Source organism: Nerophis lumbriciformis, linkage group LG37 (genome assembly GCF_033978685.3).
Source record: "Nerophis lumbriciformis linkage group LG37, RoL_Nlum_v2.1, whole genome shotgun sequence".
In the NCBI taxonomy this organism is placed as follows: Eukaryota; Metazoa; Chordata; class Actinopteri; order Syngnathiformes; family Syngnathidae; genus Nerophis; species Nerophis lumbriciformis.
The window spans coordinates 9111640-9126988 of record NC_084584.2 but is presented as its reverse complement, the minus strand read 5'-3'; the positions used below and the strand labels follow the sequence as shown (position 1 = coordinate 9126988).

Here is a 15349-nt window from a genome sequence, read left to right as displayed (position 1 = left end):
TGTGGTTTGAAAAAGAGGACACGGCGTTGGGAAGGGTTTTTTTCACTTCATGCCTCAGGAATGAGACGGCACAAATCAAAACCACATGTCGACCTCACACACACACAGACACACATTCTTGTATTTCTTACCTTCTTGGGACCGCCCAAAAATGCTTCCCTCTTTAGGACCACCCTTTCTAGATATATAAAGATTTGTATTTACAACATTAATAATATATACATACTATGCAAATATAAAAAAGGTAAGCTTTTCGTTTTTTTCGTTTTGTCTTACGTCAGCACCGGAAGTCGTAAAAATCAGCCGTTCACCTGGCCGGTTTTTTTCCGGGGATGAATAGGGAAGTCTTTCTTTAGCTGCCATCTTGTTTCATCATATATTGCTGCCTTTGCACCTGTTGATGTTTACTTTTGTACGCACATTAAATCGACAAAAAAATCCTGACTTTGGAGCAATGTTCACGGATTCTAGTATTCGGCTCTCTATTAGATGCAATGTTATTGGGGCCATGATTTATGTCCTCACTTGTTCACACCTCCTCATATGGAAGATACTTTTCCTTCCTAATGTCCCAAGAAAGGTAGAAATACAAGAAAACACACACACACACACACACACACACAAATTTGTGTATTTCTTACCTTCTTGAGACCTTCAAAAAATGCCTCCCTTTTTAGGACCACCCTTTTATAGATATATAAAGATTTGTACTTACAACATTAATAATATATACAAACTATGCAAATATAAAAAAGGTAAGCTTTTCAGTTTTTTCGTTTTGTAATACGTCGGCACCGGAAGTCGTAAAAATCAGCCGTTCACCTGGTCGGTTTTTTTCCGGGGATGAATAGGGAAGTCCTTCTTTAGCTGCCGTCTTGTGTCATCATATATTGCTGCCTTTGCACCTGTCAATGTTTACTTTTGTACGCACATTAAATCAACAAAAAAAATCCTGACTTTGGAGCAATGTTCACGGACTCTAGTGTCCGGCTCTCTATTAGATGCAATGTTATCGGGACCATGATTTATGTCCTCACTTGTTCACACCTCCTCATATGGGAGATACTTTTCCTTGTTGGTGTCCCAAGAAGGGTAGAAATACATTAATAATATATACAAACTATGCAAATATAAAAAAGGTAAACTTTTCGTTTTTTTTGTTTTGTCTTACGTCAGCACCGGAAGTCGTAAAATTAGCTGTTCGTTCACCTGGCCGTTTTTTTTCCGGGGATGTATAGGGAAATCCTTCTTTAGCTGCCGTCTTGTGTCATCATATATTGCTGCCTTTGCACCTGTCAATGTTTACTTTTGTACGCACATTAAATCAACAAAAAAAATCCTGACTTAGGAGCAATGTTCACGGACTCTAGTGTTCGGCTCTCTATTAGATGCAATGTTATTGGGACCATGATTTATGTCCTCACTTGTTCACACCTCCTCATATGGGAGATACTTTTCCTTGTTGGTGTCCCAAGAAGGGTAGAAATACATTAATAATATATACAAACTATGCAAATATAAAAAAGGTAAACTTTTCGTTTTTTTGTTTTGTCTTACGTCAGCACCGTAAGTCGTAAAAATTAGCTGTTCGTTCACCTGGCCGTTTTTTTTCGGGGATGAATAGGGAAGTCCTTCTTTAGCTGCCGTCTTGTTTCATCATATATTGCTGCCTTTGCACCTGTCGATGTTTACTTTTGTACGCACATTAAATCAACAAAAAAAATCCTGACTTTGGAGCAATGTTCACGGACTCTAGTGTTCGGCTCCCTATTAGATGCAATGTTATCGAGACCATGATTTATGTCCTCGCTTGTTCACACCTCCTCATATGGGAGATACTTTTCCTTGTTGGTGTCCCAAGAAGGGTAGAAATACATTAATAATATATACAAACTATGCAAATATAAAAAAGGTAAACTTTTCGGGTTTTTTTGTTTTGTCTTACGCCAGCACCGGAAGTCGTAAAATTAGCTGTTCGTTCACCTGGCCGTTTTTTTCCGGGGATGAATAGGGAAGTCTTTCTTTAGCTGCCGTCTTGTTTCATCATATATTGCTGCCTTTGCACCTGTCGATGTTTACTTTTGTACGCACATTAAATCAACAAAAAAAATCCTGACTTTGGAGCAATGTTCACGGACTCGAGAATTTGTCTCTATTAGATGCAATATATTGGGACCATGATTTATGTCCTCACTTGTTCACACCTCCTCATATGGAAGATACTTTTCCTTCCTCATGTCCCAAGAAGGGTAGAAATACAAGAACACACACACACACACACATTGACCTCGTGCTTCTTGTGCACGCTGATGGAAAAGTGTGCACTATGATTTGTTCCACATGTGGAAACTTTGACTTTCCTTTGTTGTTTTTAGTCGTCTTTATGTGCTACTCAAGAACCCGAGCGCAGTGGTGCCTGCCTCACTTTGTCCCGACGGTGGCGCTGGAGTCAGAGTCCTTTGTTTTACCGACTTTATTTCAGGAATGTAACAGAAACATTTTCACTTCCCTCCTAGGACCCGCTAAGAGCGTGTGTGTGCACGCGTTACGCGGTCAAGCCTTGGGGTCGAGCACCCTGCCGATGAAGAGCAGCGCCCCCGACGCCTCGTCACGGATGAGGAAGACGAAGGGGCGGTCCACGTGGTAGCGCAGGTGGCCGGTTGTCGAGGTGGCGGGCGGGGGCTGGTTGCCCTCGGTGGCCGTCTCCATGGCGACCTTGTGGTTGACGGTGACCAGCTTGACGGGCTGCGGCGATATCTTCTCCAGGTCTGTGTTGGCCAGCCAATCAGTGAGCCCTGCAGCGGGGGAGGGGGAGGAGCCATTTAAAAACTTCAAAATTTGCATACACAACTATGTAAACAACACTCACGTAAACATGTATGTCTACCCACGTAACATGTATGTGCACTTACGTAAACGTGTAAATCCATTCAAAAACACACCCGTGGAAACATCCACTCTAAACACATCAATTCATTCACATACAAAATCCATGTAAACAGGTATGTCCGCTCACGTAAACACATAAGTCCCTTCACATACACAACTATGCAAACACGCATGTCCACTCACATACACATGTATGTCCAATCACGCTAGCACGCAAGTCCATTCATTTACACAACCATGTAAACTTATGTAAACATGTAAATCCAGTCACAAACGCCAACGGAAACATGCATGTCCACTCAAGTTAAAAAATAAGTCACTTCACACACACAACTGTGTAAATATGTAGGTAAGTCTATTCACGTAAAAACATACATTCTTTCACTGACACGACCAAATGTTTGTCCACTCACATAAGCATGTCTGTCCACTCATGTAAAATTTTGATTGCATTCACTTACACAACCATGTACACTCGTATGTCCACTTACGTAAACATGTAAATCCAGTCACAAACGCCAACGGAAACATGCATGTCCACTCAAGTTAAAAAATAAGTCACTTCACGCACACAAACGTGTAAATATGTAGGTAAGTCTATTCACGTAAAAACATACATTCATTCACTGACACGACCAAACGTATGTCCACTCACGTAAACATGTCTGTCCACTCACGTAAAATTTTGATTGCATTCACTTACACAACCATGTACACACGTATGTCCATTCATATAAACACGTATGTCCACTCACGTAAACATGTTTCCACTTACGTAATAATGTAATTGCATTCACTTACACAATCATATAAACACACATGCCCACTTTAGTAAAAAAAAAGTCACTTAACCGTGTAAATGTCTAAGTAAGTCCATTCACATAAAAACATAAATCCATTCACTTATACAATCACGGAAAGATGCATGCCCACTTAAGTAAAACAAAATAAGTCACTTTACATACACAACTGTGTAAATATGTATATAAGTCCATTCACTTAAAAATGTAAATCCATTCACAGACACAACCATCAAAACCTGTATGTCCAATCACGTAAACACTTAAGTTGATTCACTTACACAACCATGTAATCACATATGTCCACTCACATAAACATATATGTCCACTTACGTAAGAATGTAATTGCATTCACTTACACAATCATGTAAACACGTATGTCCACTCACGTAAACATGTATGTCCACTTATGTAAAAATGTAATTGCATTCACTTACACAATCATGTAAACACATATGTCCACTCACGTAAACATGTGTGTCCACTTACGTAAGAATGTAATTGCATTCACTTACACAATCATGTACATATGTCCACATAGGTAAAAAAAAAAAAGTGACTTCACATACACAACTGTGTAAATATGTATGTAAGTCCATTCATGTAAAAACAAATCCATTCACAGACACAATCATGTAAACACATATGTCCACTTATGTAAAAATGTAATTGCATTCACTTACACAATCATGTAAACACATGTCCATTCACGTAAACATGTGTGTCCACTTACGTAAGAATGTAATTGCATTCACTTATACAATCATGTAAACACATATGTCTACATAGGTAGAAAAAAATAAGTCACTTCACATACACAACTGTGTAAATATGTATGTAAGTCCATTCACGTAAAAACGTATATATCCATTCCCATACACAATCATGTAAACACGCAAGCCCACTTAAGTAAAAATAATAAGTCCAACCATGTAAATATCTATGTAAGTCCAATCACGTAAAAAACATAAATCCATTCACTAACACACTCATGGAAAGACGCATGCCCACTTGGGTAAAACAAAATAAGTCACTTCACATTCACAACTGTGTAAATATGTATGTAAGTCCATTCACGTAAAAATGTAAATCCATTCACAGAAACAACCATGTAAACCGGTGTGTCCAATCATGTACACACTTAAGTTGATTCACTTACACAATCATGTAAATACACAAGTCCACGTAAGTAAAACCAAATAAGTCACTTGACATACACAACTGTGTAAATATGTGTGCAAGTCCATTCACGTAAAAATGTAAATCCATTCACAGAAACAACCGTGTAAACCGGTATGTCCAATCACGTACACACTTAAGTTGATTCACTTACACAATCATGTAAACACACAAGCCCACGTAAGTAAAACAAAATAAGTCACTTGACATACACAGCTGTGTAAATATGTATGTAAGTCCATTCACATAAAAACATAAATCAATTCACTAACACACTCATGGAAAGACGCAAGCCCACATAAGTAAAACAAAATAAGTCACTTTACATACACAACTGTGTAAATATGTGTGTAAGTCCATTCACGTAAAAATGTAAATCCATTCACAGAAACAACCATGTAAACTGGTATGTCCAATCATGTACAGACTTAAGTTGATTCACTTACACAATCATGTAAACACACAAGCCCACGTAAGTAAAACCAAACAAATCACTTTACATACACAACTGTGTAAATATGTGTGTAAGTCCATTCATGTAAAAATGTAAATCCATTCACAGACACAACCGTGTAAACCCGTATTTCCAATAACATAAACTTAAGTTGATTGACTCACACAACCATCTAAACATGTACATCCACTCAAGTAAACACGTTGTTCACTTCACATACCCAACCATGTAAACACGTATGTCCTTTCGCCTACAAACGAAAGTCCCCCCCCCGCCAAGACAAACGCGTAAGTCCATTGCAGTCACCCGGAAGCGGCGACTCACCCAAGTCGGCCATCAGCGGCAGCAGGTCGGTGGAGAAGCTGAACTTGAGGACGGGCAGCGCGATGGAGACGTGGGTGGCTTGCAGCGTCATGGACAAGTCCTGCACGAACTCGGCGGTCAGAGTGTCCTCCAGCGCCGTCAGGTTGGCGGTGACCTCGTCGGGCAGGAAGACGAACATGCTGACGTCGTCGTTCATCACGATCTGAGCGATCTGAGGGAGGACAGCTCTTAGGTGTTGCGTGGCCACGGTCGCTTCAGGCTCCGCCTACCGTGCAGCTCAGGTCGGGGTCTATGCCCATCTTGACGGGGTAGTTGTCCTGTTGCATCATGGGAACACGAACAGGCGCTTTGCCCTCCTGCTGGAAGTTGTCCAAGGTTGGCGCCTGACGAAACGCCGTTGCCCACTTCCCTGTTGACGACAAGACGAGTCGTGGACGGGCCGGCAGGGGGCGGCGGCGTGGGCTTACCTTTGAAGTAGGCGGCGCTGGCCGCGTTGACCCCGGGTGTCCGCGCGAGCGCCTTCTCCAAGAAGCGCGGAATCTTGCCGCCGGTCTCCTGGGAGACCCAGTCGTTCATGGCCTTGGTGTCCTGTGACCCGCCCTGCAGGACTTTGGGCCGCACGGCGTACTGCTGCTCCACCAGTGCCAAGAACTCCTGCTTGAGACGCAGGCCTGAAACGGGCACATGTTTGGTAGGTCACGTTTGGTCGGTCACGTTTGGTCGGTCACGTTTGGTAGGTCAGGTTTGGTAGGTCACGTTTGGTCGGTCACGTTTGGTCGGTCACGCTTGGTGGGTCAGGTTTGGTGGGTCACGTTTGGTGGGTCACGTTTGGTTGGTCACGTTTGGTTGGTCAGGTTTGGTCGGTCACGTTTGGTCGGTCACGTTTGGTGGGTCAGGTTTGGTAGGTCACGTTTGGTCGGTCACGTTTGGTCGGTCACGTTTGGTGGGTCAGGTTTGGTGGGTCAGGTTTGGTCGGTCACGTTTGGTCAGTCACGTTTGGTGGGTCAGGTTTGGTGGGTCACGTTTGGTCGGTCACGTTTGGTCGGTCACGTTTGGTCGGTCAGGTTTGGTCGGTCAGGTTTGGTAGGTCACGTTTGGTAGGTCACGTTTGGTAGGTCAGGTTTGGTAGGTCACGTTTGGTCGGTCACGTTTGGTAGGTCAGGTTTGGTCGGTCACGTTTGGTAGGTCAGGTTTGGAAGGTCACGTTTGGTAGGTCACGTTTGGTCGGTCAGGTTTGGAAGGTCACGTTTGGTCGGTCACGTTTGGTGGGTCAGGTTTGGTGGGTCACATTTGGTGGGTCACGTTTGGTGGGTCACGTTTGGTCGGTCACGTTTGGTCGGTCACGTTTGGTCGGTCACGTTTGGTGGGTCAGGTTTGATGGGTCACGTTTGGTCGGTCACGTTTGGTCGGTCACGTTTGGTGGGTCAGGTTTGGTGGGTCACGTTTGGTCGGTCACGTTTGGTCGGTCACGTTTGGTCGGTCACGTTTGGTCGGTCACGTTTGGTGGGTCAGGTTTGGTGGGTCACGTTTGGTCGGTCACGTTTGGTCGGTCACGTTTGGTCGGTCAGGTTTGGTCGGTCACGTTTGGTCGGTCACGTTTGGTCGGTCAGGTTTGGTAGGTCAGGTTTGGTAGGTCACGTTTGGTAGGTCAGGTTTGGTAGGTCAGGTTTGGTAGGTCACGTTTGGTCAGTTACGTTTGGTAGGTCACGTTTGGTAGGTCACGTTTGGTAGGTCACGTTTGGTCGGTCAGGTTTGGTAGGTCATGTTTGGTAGGTCACGTTTGGTAGGTCACGTTTGGTCGGTCACGTTTGGTCGGTCAGGTTTGGTAGGTCAGGTTTGGTAGGTCAGGTTTGGTCGGTCACGTTTGGTCGGTCACGTTTGGTAGATCAGGTTTGGTAGGTCACGTTTGGTCGGTCACGTTTGGTCGGTCAGGTTTGGTAGGTCAGGTTTGGTAGGTCAGGTTTGGTCGGTCACGTTTGGTCGGTCACGTTTGGTAGATCAGGTTTGGTAGGTCCCGTTTGGTCGGTCACGTTTGGTCGGTCCCGTTTGGTCGGTCAGGTTTGGTAGGTCAGGTTTGGTAGGTCAGGTTTGGTCGGTCACGTTTGGTCGGTCACATTTGGACGGTCACGTTTGGTAGGTCACGTTTGGTAGGTCAGGTTTGGTAGGTCACGTGCTCCGGGGGCGTCCCGTGAAGGTTAAGACTCACGTCGGGCCAGGTAGATGCGAGCGGCGCCGCTGAAGCCTTTGCCGGCCGCCTCGACGGAGGTCAGCAGGTCTTTGAGGGTGTTGTGGAGCTGAGGGTCTTGCAGGGTGTGGTACCTCAAGGCCCGGAACAGCTGCCTCTGGGCTCGCTCGGAACCCCCTGCGGGACCGAGGCCGCGTTAGCCTGGCGCGCTTACGCTGGCGGCTAACGTTTTCATTCAGGTTGGCGCTCACCCATGGACAGTTGGGTCAGAACCGCGGACACGCTGATGGGGGCCAGGAAGATGTTGGTGGACGCCTCGCGGGACGCCAGCGCGCGGAAAAGGTTGTAGCCAAAGTCCGAGGTGGCGGCGCCCATCTTGGTAGCGGGCGTGGTGAAGAGCTCCACATGCTCTTCCTCTGCGCCCGCCTCCTCGTCGTCGGTCTGCGCCTGGATCGGAACCTGCACGCCCAAACTACCGTTACCTGACTTGGACGTTTTTATTACAAGTCCAGTATGTGGGTCATACCTGAACCAGACCCAGGGCCACCAGGACCAAAACCAGCAGGGGGCTCGTCAGCTTCATCCTGAAACACACACACACACACACACACACACACACACACACACACACACACACACACACACACACACACACACACACACACACACACACACCCAAAGGGTCAGGTAGTTCTGGTCCAACACAGCCTGGTAAACAAGATGATCACGTGACTAAAGTCCATAAACTTCTGACTGGTGACGTCAGACCGCAGTGCACGTCAACGCGGTAAAAACATCAAAGAAAGCGGACTTCTCCGAGTTAACGCCGCGTGTTCGAGTCCCAGTCACGTGGCTGACGTTGGACAGACCGTCGTTCATCAAATTAAAGCGCGCCAAAAGAGCGGGAAAACCACTTAAAAAAAAGCGCACTCACCTCGTCGTTGCTCTCTCGCGCGCCACGTCGCTGCGCGTGACACGGGTCTGCGCGCCCCCGAGCAGCGCCGGTGACGCGCAAACGGAGATCGGTTCTTCGGAGTTTTTTTTGTGGTTTTTTTTGCCTCAACGTTTGTGACGTCACGTGGCCGCTCAGGGCAGTTGTTTAAGAAGTGGACATTTTATGAAGCTGTCAATCAGTGTTGACATGTCGCGGCCACGCTGTGCGCGCGCGCGCGCGTCGTACTCATGACGTCACACGCTGAGCTCGCCTCTCAGACGCACACGCAGCGCAACGGTGACCCGAGTCATTGTGATGGTCGCTAAACACAACAATAACATCCATCCATTTTCTACCGCTTGTCCCTTTTCAGGATCCATTCACATACACACCAATTGTAAAGATGTATGTCCACTCACTTAAACATATAAGCCCATTCACATACACACCAATTGTAAAGCTGTATGTCCACTCACGTAAACACATAAGTTCATTCCCATACACACCAATTGTAAAGACGTATGTCCACTCACGTAAACACATAAGTCCATTCCCATACACACCAGTTGTAAAAATGTATGTCCACTCACGTAAACACATAGGTCCATTCCCATACGCACCAGTTGTAAAGATGTGTGTCCACTCACGTAAAAACATACGTTCAATCACATACGCACCAATTGTAAACACACATGTCCACTCACGTAAACACATAAGTCCATTCCTATACACACCAGTTGTAAAGATGTATGTCCACTCACGTAAACACATAAGCCCATTCCATTACACACCAGTTGTAAAAATGTATGTGCACTCACGTAAACACATAAGCCCATTCACATACAAACAATTGTAAAGATGTATGTCAAAACACTTAAGCTCATTCACATACACACCAGTTGTAAAGATGTATGTCCACACACGTAAACACATAAGGTCATTCACATACACACCAACTGTCAACAATTACGTCCACACACGTAAACACATAAGTCCATTCCCATACACACCAATTGTAAAGATGTATGTCCACTCACGTAAACACATAAGTACATTCCCATACACACCAGTTGTAAAGATGTATGTCCACTCACGTAAACACATCAGCCCATTCCATTACACACCATGTAAAAATGAATGTCCACTCACGTAAACACTTAAGTCTATTCACATACACATCAATTGTAAGCACATGTCCACTCACGTACACGCCTAAGTCCATTCACATACACACCAACTGTAAACACGTATGTCAACTTACGTAAACATGTAAATACAGTCACAAACGGCCACGAAAACCCGCATGCCCACTAGAGTAAAAAGTCACTTCACATACACAACCATGTAGATATGTACGTAAGTCCATTCACGTAAAAACGTAAATCCATTCGCAGACACAACCATGTATACATGTCCCATCACGTAAGCACTCAAGTCGATTTACTTATACAACCATCTAAACATGTATGTCCACTAAGTAAAAAAATAAATCCATTCACATACACACCGACTGTAAAGATGTATTTCCACTCACGTAAACACATAAGCCCATTCACATCTACGCTAATTATAAAGATATATGTCCACTCACGTAAACACATACGGCCATTCACTTAAATAACTATGTAACCACGTATGTCCATTCACGTAAACACATAAGCCCATTCACATCCACGTTAATTGTAAACATGTCTGTCCACTCACGTAAACACATATGTTCATTCACTAAATTAACTATGTAACATGTTTGTCCACACACGTAAACACATAAGTCCATTCACATACACACCAAATGTAACTTGTATGTCCACTCACGTAAACACATGAGTCCATTCACCTACACAACAATTGTAAACATGTATGTCCACTCACGTGAACACATACTTTCATTCACTTAAAAAACTATGTAGCCACGTATGTCTACTCACGTAAACACATAAGCCCATTCACATCCACGCTTATTGTAAAGATGTATGTCCACTTACACAAACACATACGTCCATTCACTAAATCCACTATGTAACATGTATGTCCACTCACGTAAACACATAAGTCCATTCACATACACACCAAATGTAAACATGTATGTCCACTCACATGAACACGAGTCCATTCACCTACACAAAAATTGTAAACATGTATGTCCACTCACGTACACACAAAAGTCCAAACAACTATGTATACAAAGTCTACTCACATGGACATGTAAATCCATTCACAATCACACCCACGTAAACATGCACGTCCACTAAACGAGGAAAAAAAAAAATCACTCCACAAACACAATTCTGTAAATACGTGCAAAAGTCCACTGACGTAAACTCGTAAATCCATTCACATAAACTACAATGTAAACAGGTATGTCCACTCACATAAACACAGAAGTCACCTTACATACCCAACCATGTGAACGTGTACGGCCACTGATGTCCTTTCACCTACAAACGTAAGTCCAATCCTGCCAAGATAAATATGTAAATCCATTCCCATACGCACCCAGGTAAAAACCCATAAGTCCATTCATGTACACTACCAAAATACATACTGTATGTCCATTCATGCACAGTAAACATGTACATCCAGGTACACGCCCATATAAGCATGCATGTCCACTCACATGAACACGTAAGTCCTTTCACATATATGCCTATTTAAACACTTATGTTTAGTCATGCAAACACATAAGTCATTCACATACCCATGTGAACATGTATTTCCATTCACTTAAACACCAAGGTTCAATTTACATACATTCCCCTGTCAACCAGTATGTCCATTCACACAAACATGCAAGTTCATTCACACACACATTCATTCACTATTTCAACCTCAACCAATAATGTCTTTACTGTGTCCAACATTCATTTGTTCATTCATTTATTCGTATGTTTGTTTGTTCATTTATTTGTTTATTCATTCATTTTATTTGTATGTTCGTTTGTTCATTCATTTGTTCATTCATTCCTTTATTTGTTTGTTCATTCATTTGTTCTTCATTCATTCATTTGTTTGTTCATTCATGTATTTGTGTGTTCGTTCATTCATTCATTCATTCTATCATTTGTTCATTCATTCCTTCATTTGTTCGAACGTTCATTAATTTCTTTGTTCATTTATTCATTCCGTCATTTGTTTGTTCCTTCATTTATTTGTTCAATCCTTCGTTCATTCATTCTGTCATTCGTTTGTTCATTCATTCATTTGTTTCATAGTCAATTCATTTGTTCAGTCATTTGTTTGTTCATTTATTAAATCCGTCATTTGTATGTTGATTCATTCATTTGTTCAATCATTCATTCATTTGTTTGTTAGTTCGTTCATTCGTATATTCAATCATTTATTGTTATCTATTCATTTGTTCATTTATTCGTTCATTTGTTCATTCGTTTGTTTATTCATTCCATCATTTGATTGTTCATTCATTTGTTCAATCATTTGTGCGTTCGTTTATTCATTCCGTCATTTGTTTGTTGGTTCATTCATTTGTTCAATAATTTGTTCCTTTGTTTGTTAGTTCGTTCATTCATATATTCATTCATTAATTGTTATTTATTAATTTGTTCGTTCATTTGTTCATTCGTTTGTTTATTCATTCCATCATTTGATTGTTCATTCATTGGTTCAATCATTTGTGCGTTCGTTTATTCATTCCGTCATTTGTTTGTTGATTCATTCATTTGTTCAATCATTTATTCATTTGTTTGTTAGTTCGTTCATTCATATATTCATTCATTAATTGTTATTTATTCATTTGTTTGTTAATTCGTTCATTTGTTCATTCGTTTGTTTATACATTCTGTCATTTGTTTGATCATTCATTTGTTCAATCATTCGTTCATTTGTTTGTTCATTCGTATATTCATTCATTAATTGTTATTTATTAATTTGTTCATTTATTCGTTAATTTTTTCATTAGTTTTTTTATTCATTCCGTCATTTGTTTGATCATGTTAATTCATTTGTTCAATCATTTGTTCGTTTATTCATTTCGTCATCTGTTTGTTGATTCATTCATTTGTTCAATCATTCGTTCATTTGTTTGTTAGTTCGTTCAGTCGTATATTCATTCATTAATTGTTATTTATTCATTTGTTCGTTCATTCGTTCTTTTGTTCATTCTTTGTTTTTTCTTTACGTCATTTGTTTGATCATTCATTTGTTCATTCATTCGTTCATTCGTTTGTTTATTCATTCCGTCATTTGTTTGATCATGTTGATTCATTTGTTCAATCATTTGTTCGTTTATTCATTTCGTCATTTGTTTGTTGATTCATTCATTTGTTCAATCATTCTTTCATTTGTTTGTTGGGTCGTTCATTTGTATATTCATTCATTAATTGTTATATATTCATTTGTTCGTTCATTCGTTCATTTGTTCATTCGTTTGTTTATTCATTCCATCATTTGATTGTTGATTCATTCGTTCAATCATTTGTTCGTTTATTCATTTTGTCATTTGTTTGTTGATTCATTCATTTGTTCATTCTTTCATTTGTTTGTTAGGTTGTTCATTTGTATATTCATTCATTAATTGCTATTTATTCATTTGTTTGTTCATTTGTTCGTTCATTCGTTCATTTGTTTGTTTAGTCATTCCATCATTTGATTGTTCAATCATTTGTGCGTTCATTTATTTATTCTGTCAATTGTTTGTTGATTCATTCATTTGTTCAATCATTCGTTCATTTGTTTGTTAGTTCGTTCATTCGTATATTCATGCATTCATTGTTATTTATTCATTTGATTGTTCATTCATTTGTTCAACCATTTGTGCGTTTGTTTATTCATTCCGTCATTTGTTTGATTCATTCATTTGTTCAATCATTCGTTCATTTGTTTGTTAATTCGTTAATTCGTATATTCATTCATTAATTGTTATTAATTTGTTCGTTCATTCGTTCATTTGTTCATTCGTTTGTTTATTCATTCCATCATTTGATTGTTCATTCATTTGTTCAATCATTTGTGCGTTTGTTTATTCATTCCGTCATTTGTTGATTCATTCATTTGTTCAATCATTCGTTCATTTGTTTGTTAGTTCGTTCATTCGTATATTCATGCATTCATTGTTATTTATTCATTTGATTGTTCATTCATTTGTTCAACCATTTGTGCGTTTGTTTATTCATTCCGTCATTTGTTTGATTCATTCATTTGTTCAATCATTCGTTCATTTGTTTGTTAATTTGTTAATTCGTATATTCATTCATTAATTGTTATTAATTTGTTCGTTCATTCGTTCATTTGTTCATTCGTTTGTTTATTCATTCCATCATTTGATTGTTCATTCATTTGTTCAATCATTTGTGCGTTTGTTTATTCATTCCGTCATTTGTTGATTCATTCATTTGTTCAATCATTCGTTCATTTGTTTGTTAGTTCGTTCATTCGTATATTCATGCATTCATTGTTATTTATTCATTTGATTGTTCATTCATTTGTTCAACCATTTGTGCGTTTGTTTATTCATTCCGTCATTTGTTTGATTCATTCATTTGTTCAATCATTCGTTCGTTTGCTTGTTAGTTCGTTCATTCATATATTCATTCATTAATTGTTATTTATTAATTTGTTCGTTCATTTGTTCATTCGTTTGGTTATTCATTCCATCATTTGATTGTTCATTCATTTGTTCAATCATTTGTGCGTTCGTTTATTCATTCCGTCATTTGTTTGTTGATTCATTCATTTGTTCAATCATTCGTTCATTTGTTTGTTAGTTCGTTCATTCGTATATTCATGCATTCATTGTTTTTTTATTCATTTGATTGTTCATTCATTTGTTCAATCATTTGAGCTTTTATTTATTCATTCCGTCATTTTTTTGATTCATTCATTTGTTCAATCATTCGTTCATTAGTTTGTTAGTTCGTTCATTCGTATATTCATTCATTAATTGTTATTTATTCATTTGTTCGTTCATTCGTTCTTTTGTTCATTCGTTTGTTTTTTCTTTACGTCATTTGTTTGATCATTCATTTGTTCATTCATTCGTTTGTTTATTCATTCCATCATTTGATTGTTCATTCATTTGTTCAATCATTTGTGCGTTCGTTTATTAATTCCGTCATTTGTTTGATTCATTCATTTGTTCAATCATTCGTTCGTTTGTTTGTTAGTTCGTTCATTCGTATAGTCATTCATTAATTGTTATTTATTAATGTGTGCGTTCATTCGTTCATTTGTTCATTCATTTGTATATTCATTCCATCATTTGATTGTTCATTCATTTGTTCAATCATTTGTGCGTTCGTTTACTCATTCCGTCATTTGTTTGTTGATTCATTCATTTGTTCAATCATTCGTTCATTTGTTTGTTAGTTCGTTCATTTGTATATTCATGCATTCATTGTTATTTATTCATTTGATTGTTCATTCATTTGTTCAACCATTTGTGCGTTTGTTTATTCATTCCGTCATTTGTTTGATTCATTCATTTGTTCAATCATTCGTTTGTTTGTTTGTTAGTTCGTTCATTCGTATATTCATTCATTAATTGTTTATTAATTTGTGCGTTCATTCGTTCATTTGTTCATTCGTTTGTTTATTCATTCCATCATTTGAGTGTTCATTCATTTTCTTAA

The 15349-nt window shown here is 40.0% G+C and overlaps 1 protein-coding gene across 1 annotated transcript; it reads right to left on the bottom strand.

Moving 5' to 3' along the window:
• Positions 1 to 2455: 2455 nt before the first annotated feature.
• On the bottom strand, positions 2456 to 8851 carry serpinf1 (serpin peptidase inhibitor, clade F (alpha-2 antiplasmin, pigment epithelium derived factor), member 1). Its single transcript, XM_061931021.2, has 8 exons — positions 8766 to 8851; positions 8358 to 8415; positions 8083 to 8278; positions 7853 to 8008; positions 6114 to 6317; positions 5916 to 6055; positions 5647 to 5857; positions 2456 to 2795 (listed from the first exon to the last, which is right to left on the bottom strand). The coding sequence occupies exons 2-8, from the start codon at positions 8412 to 8414 to the stop codon at positions 2554 to 2556; spliced, it is 1206 nt and encodes a 401-aa protein (XP_061787005.2). The 5' UTR covers position 8415; positions 8766 to 8851; the 3' UTR covers positions 2456 to 2553.
• Positions 8852 to 15349: the final 6498 nt, after the last annotated feature.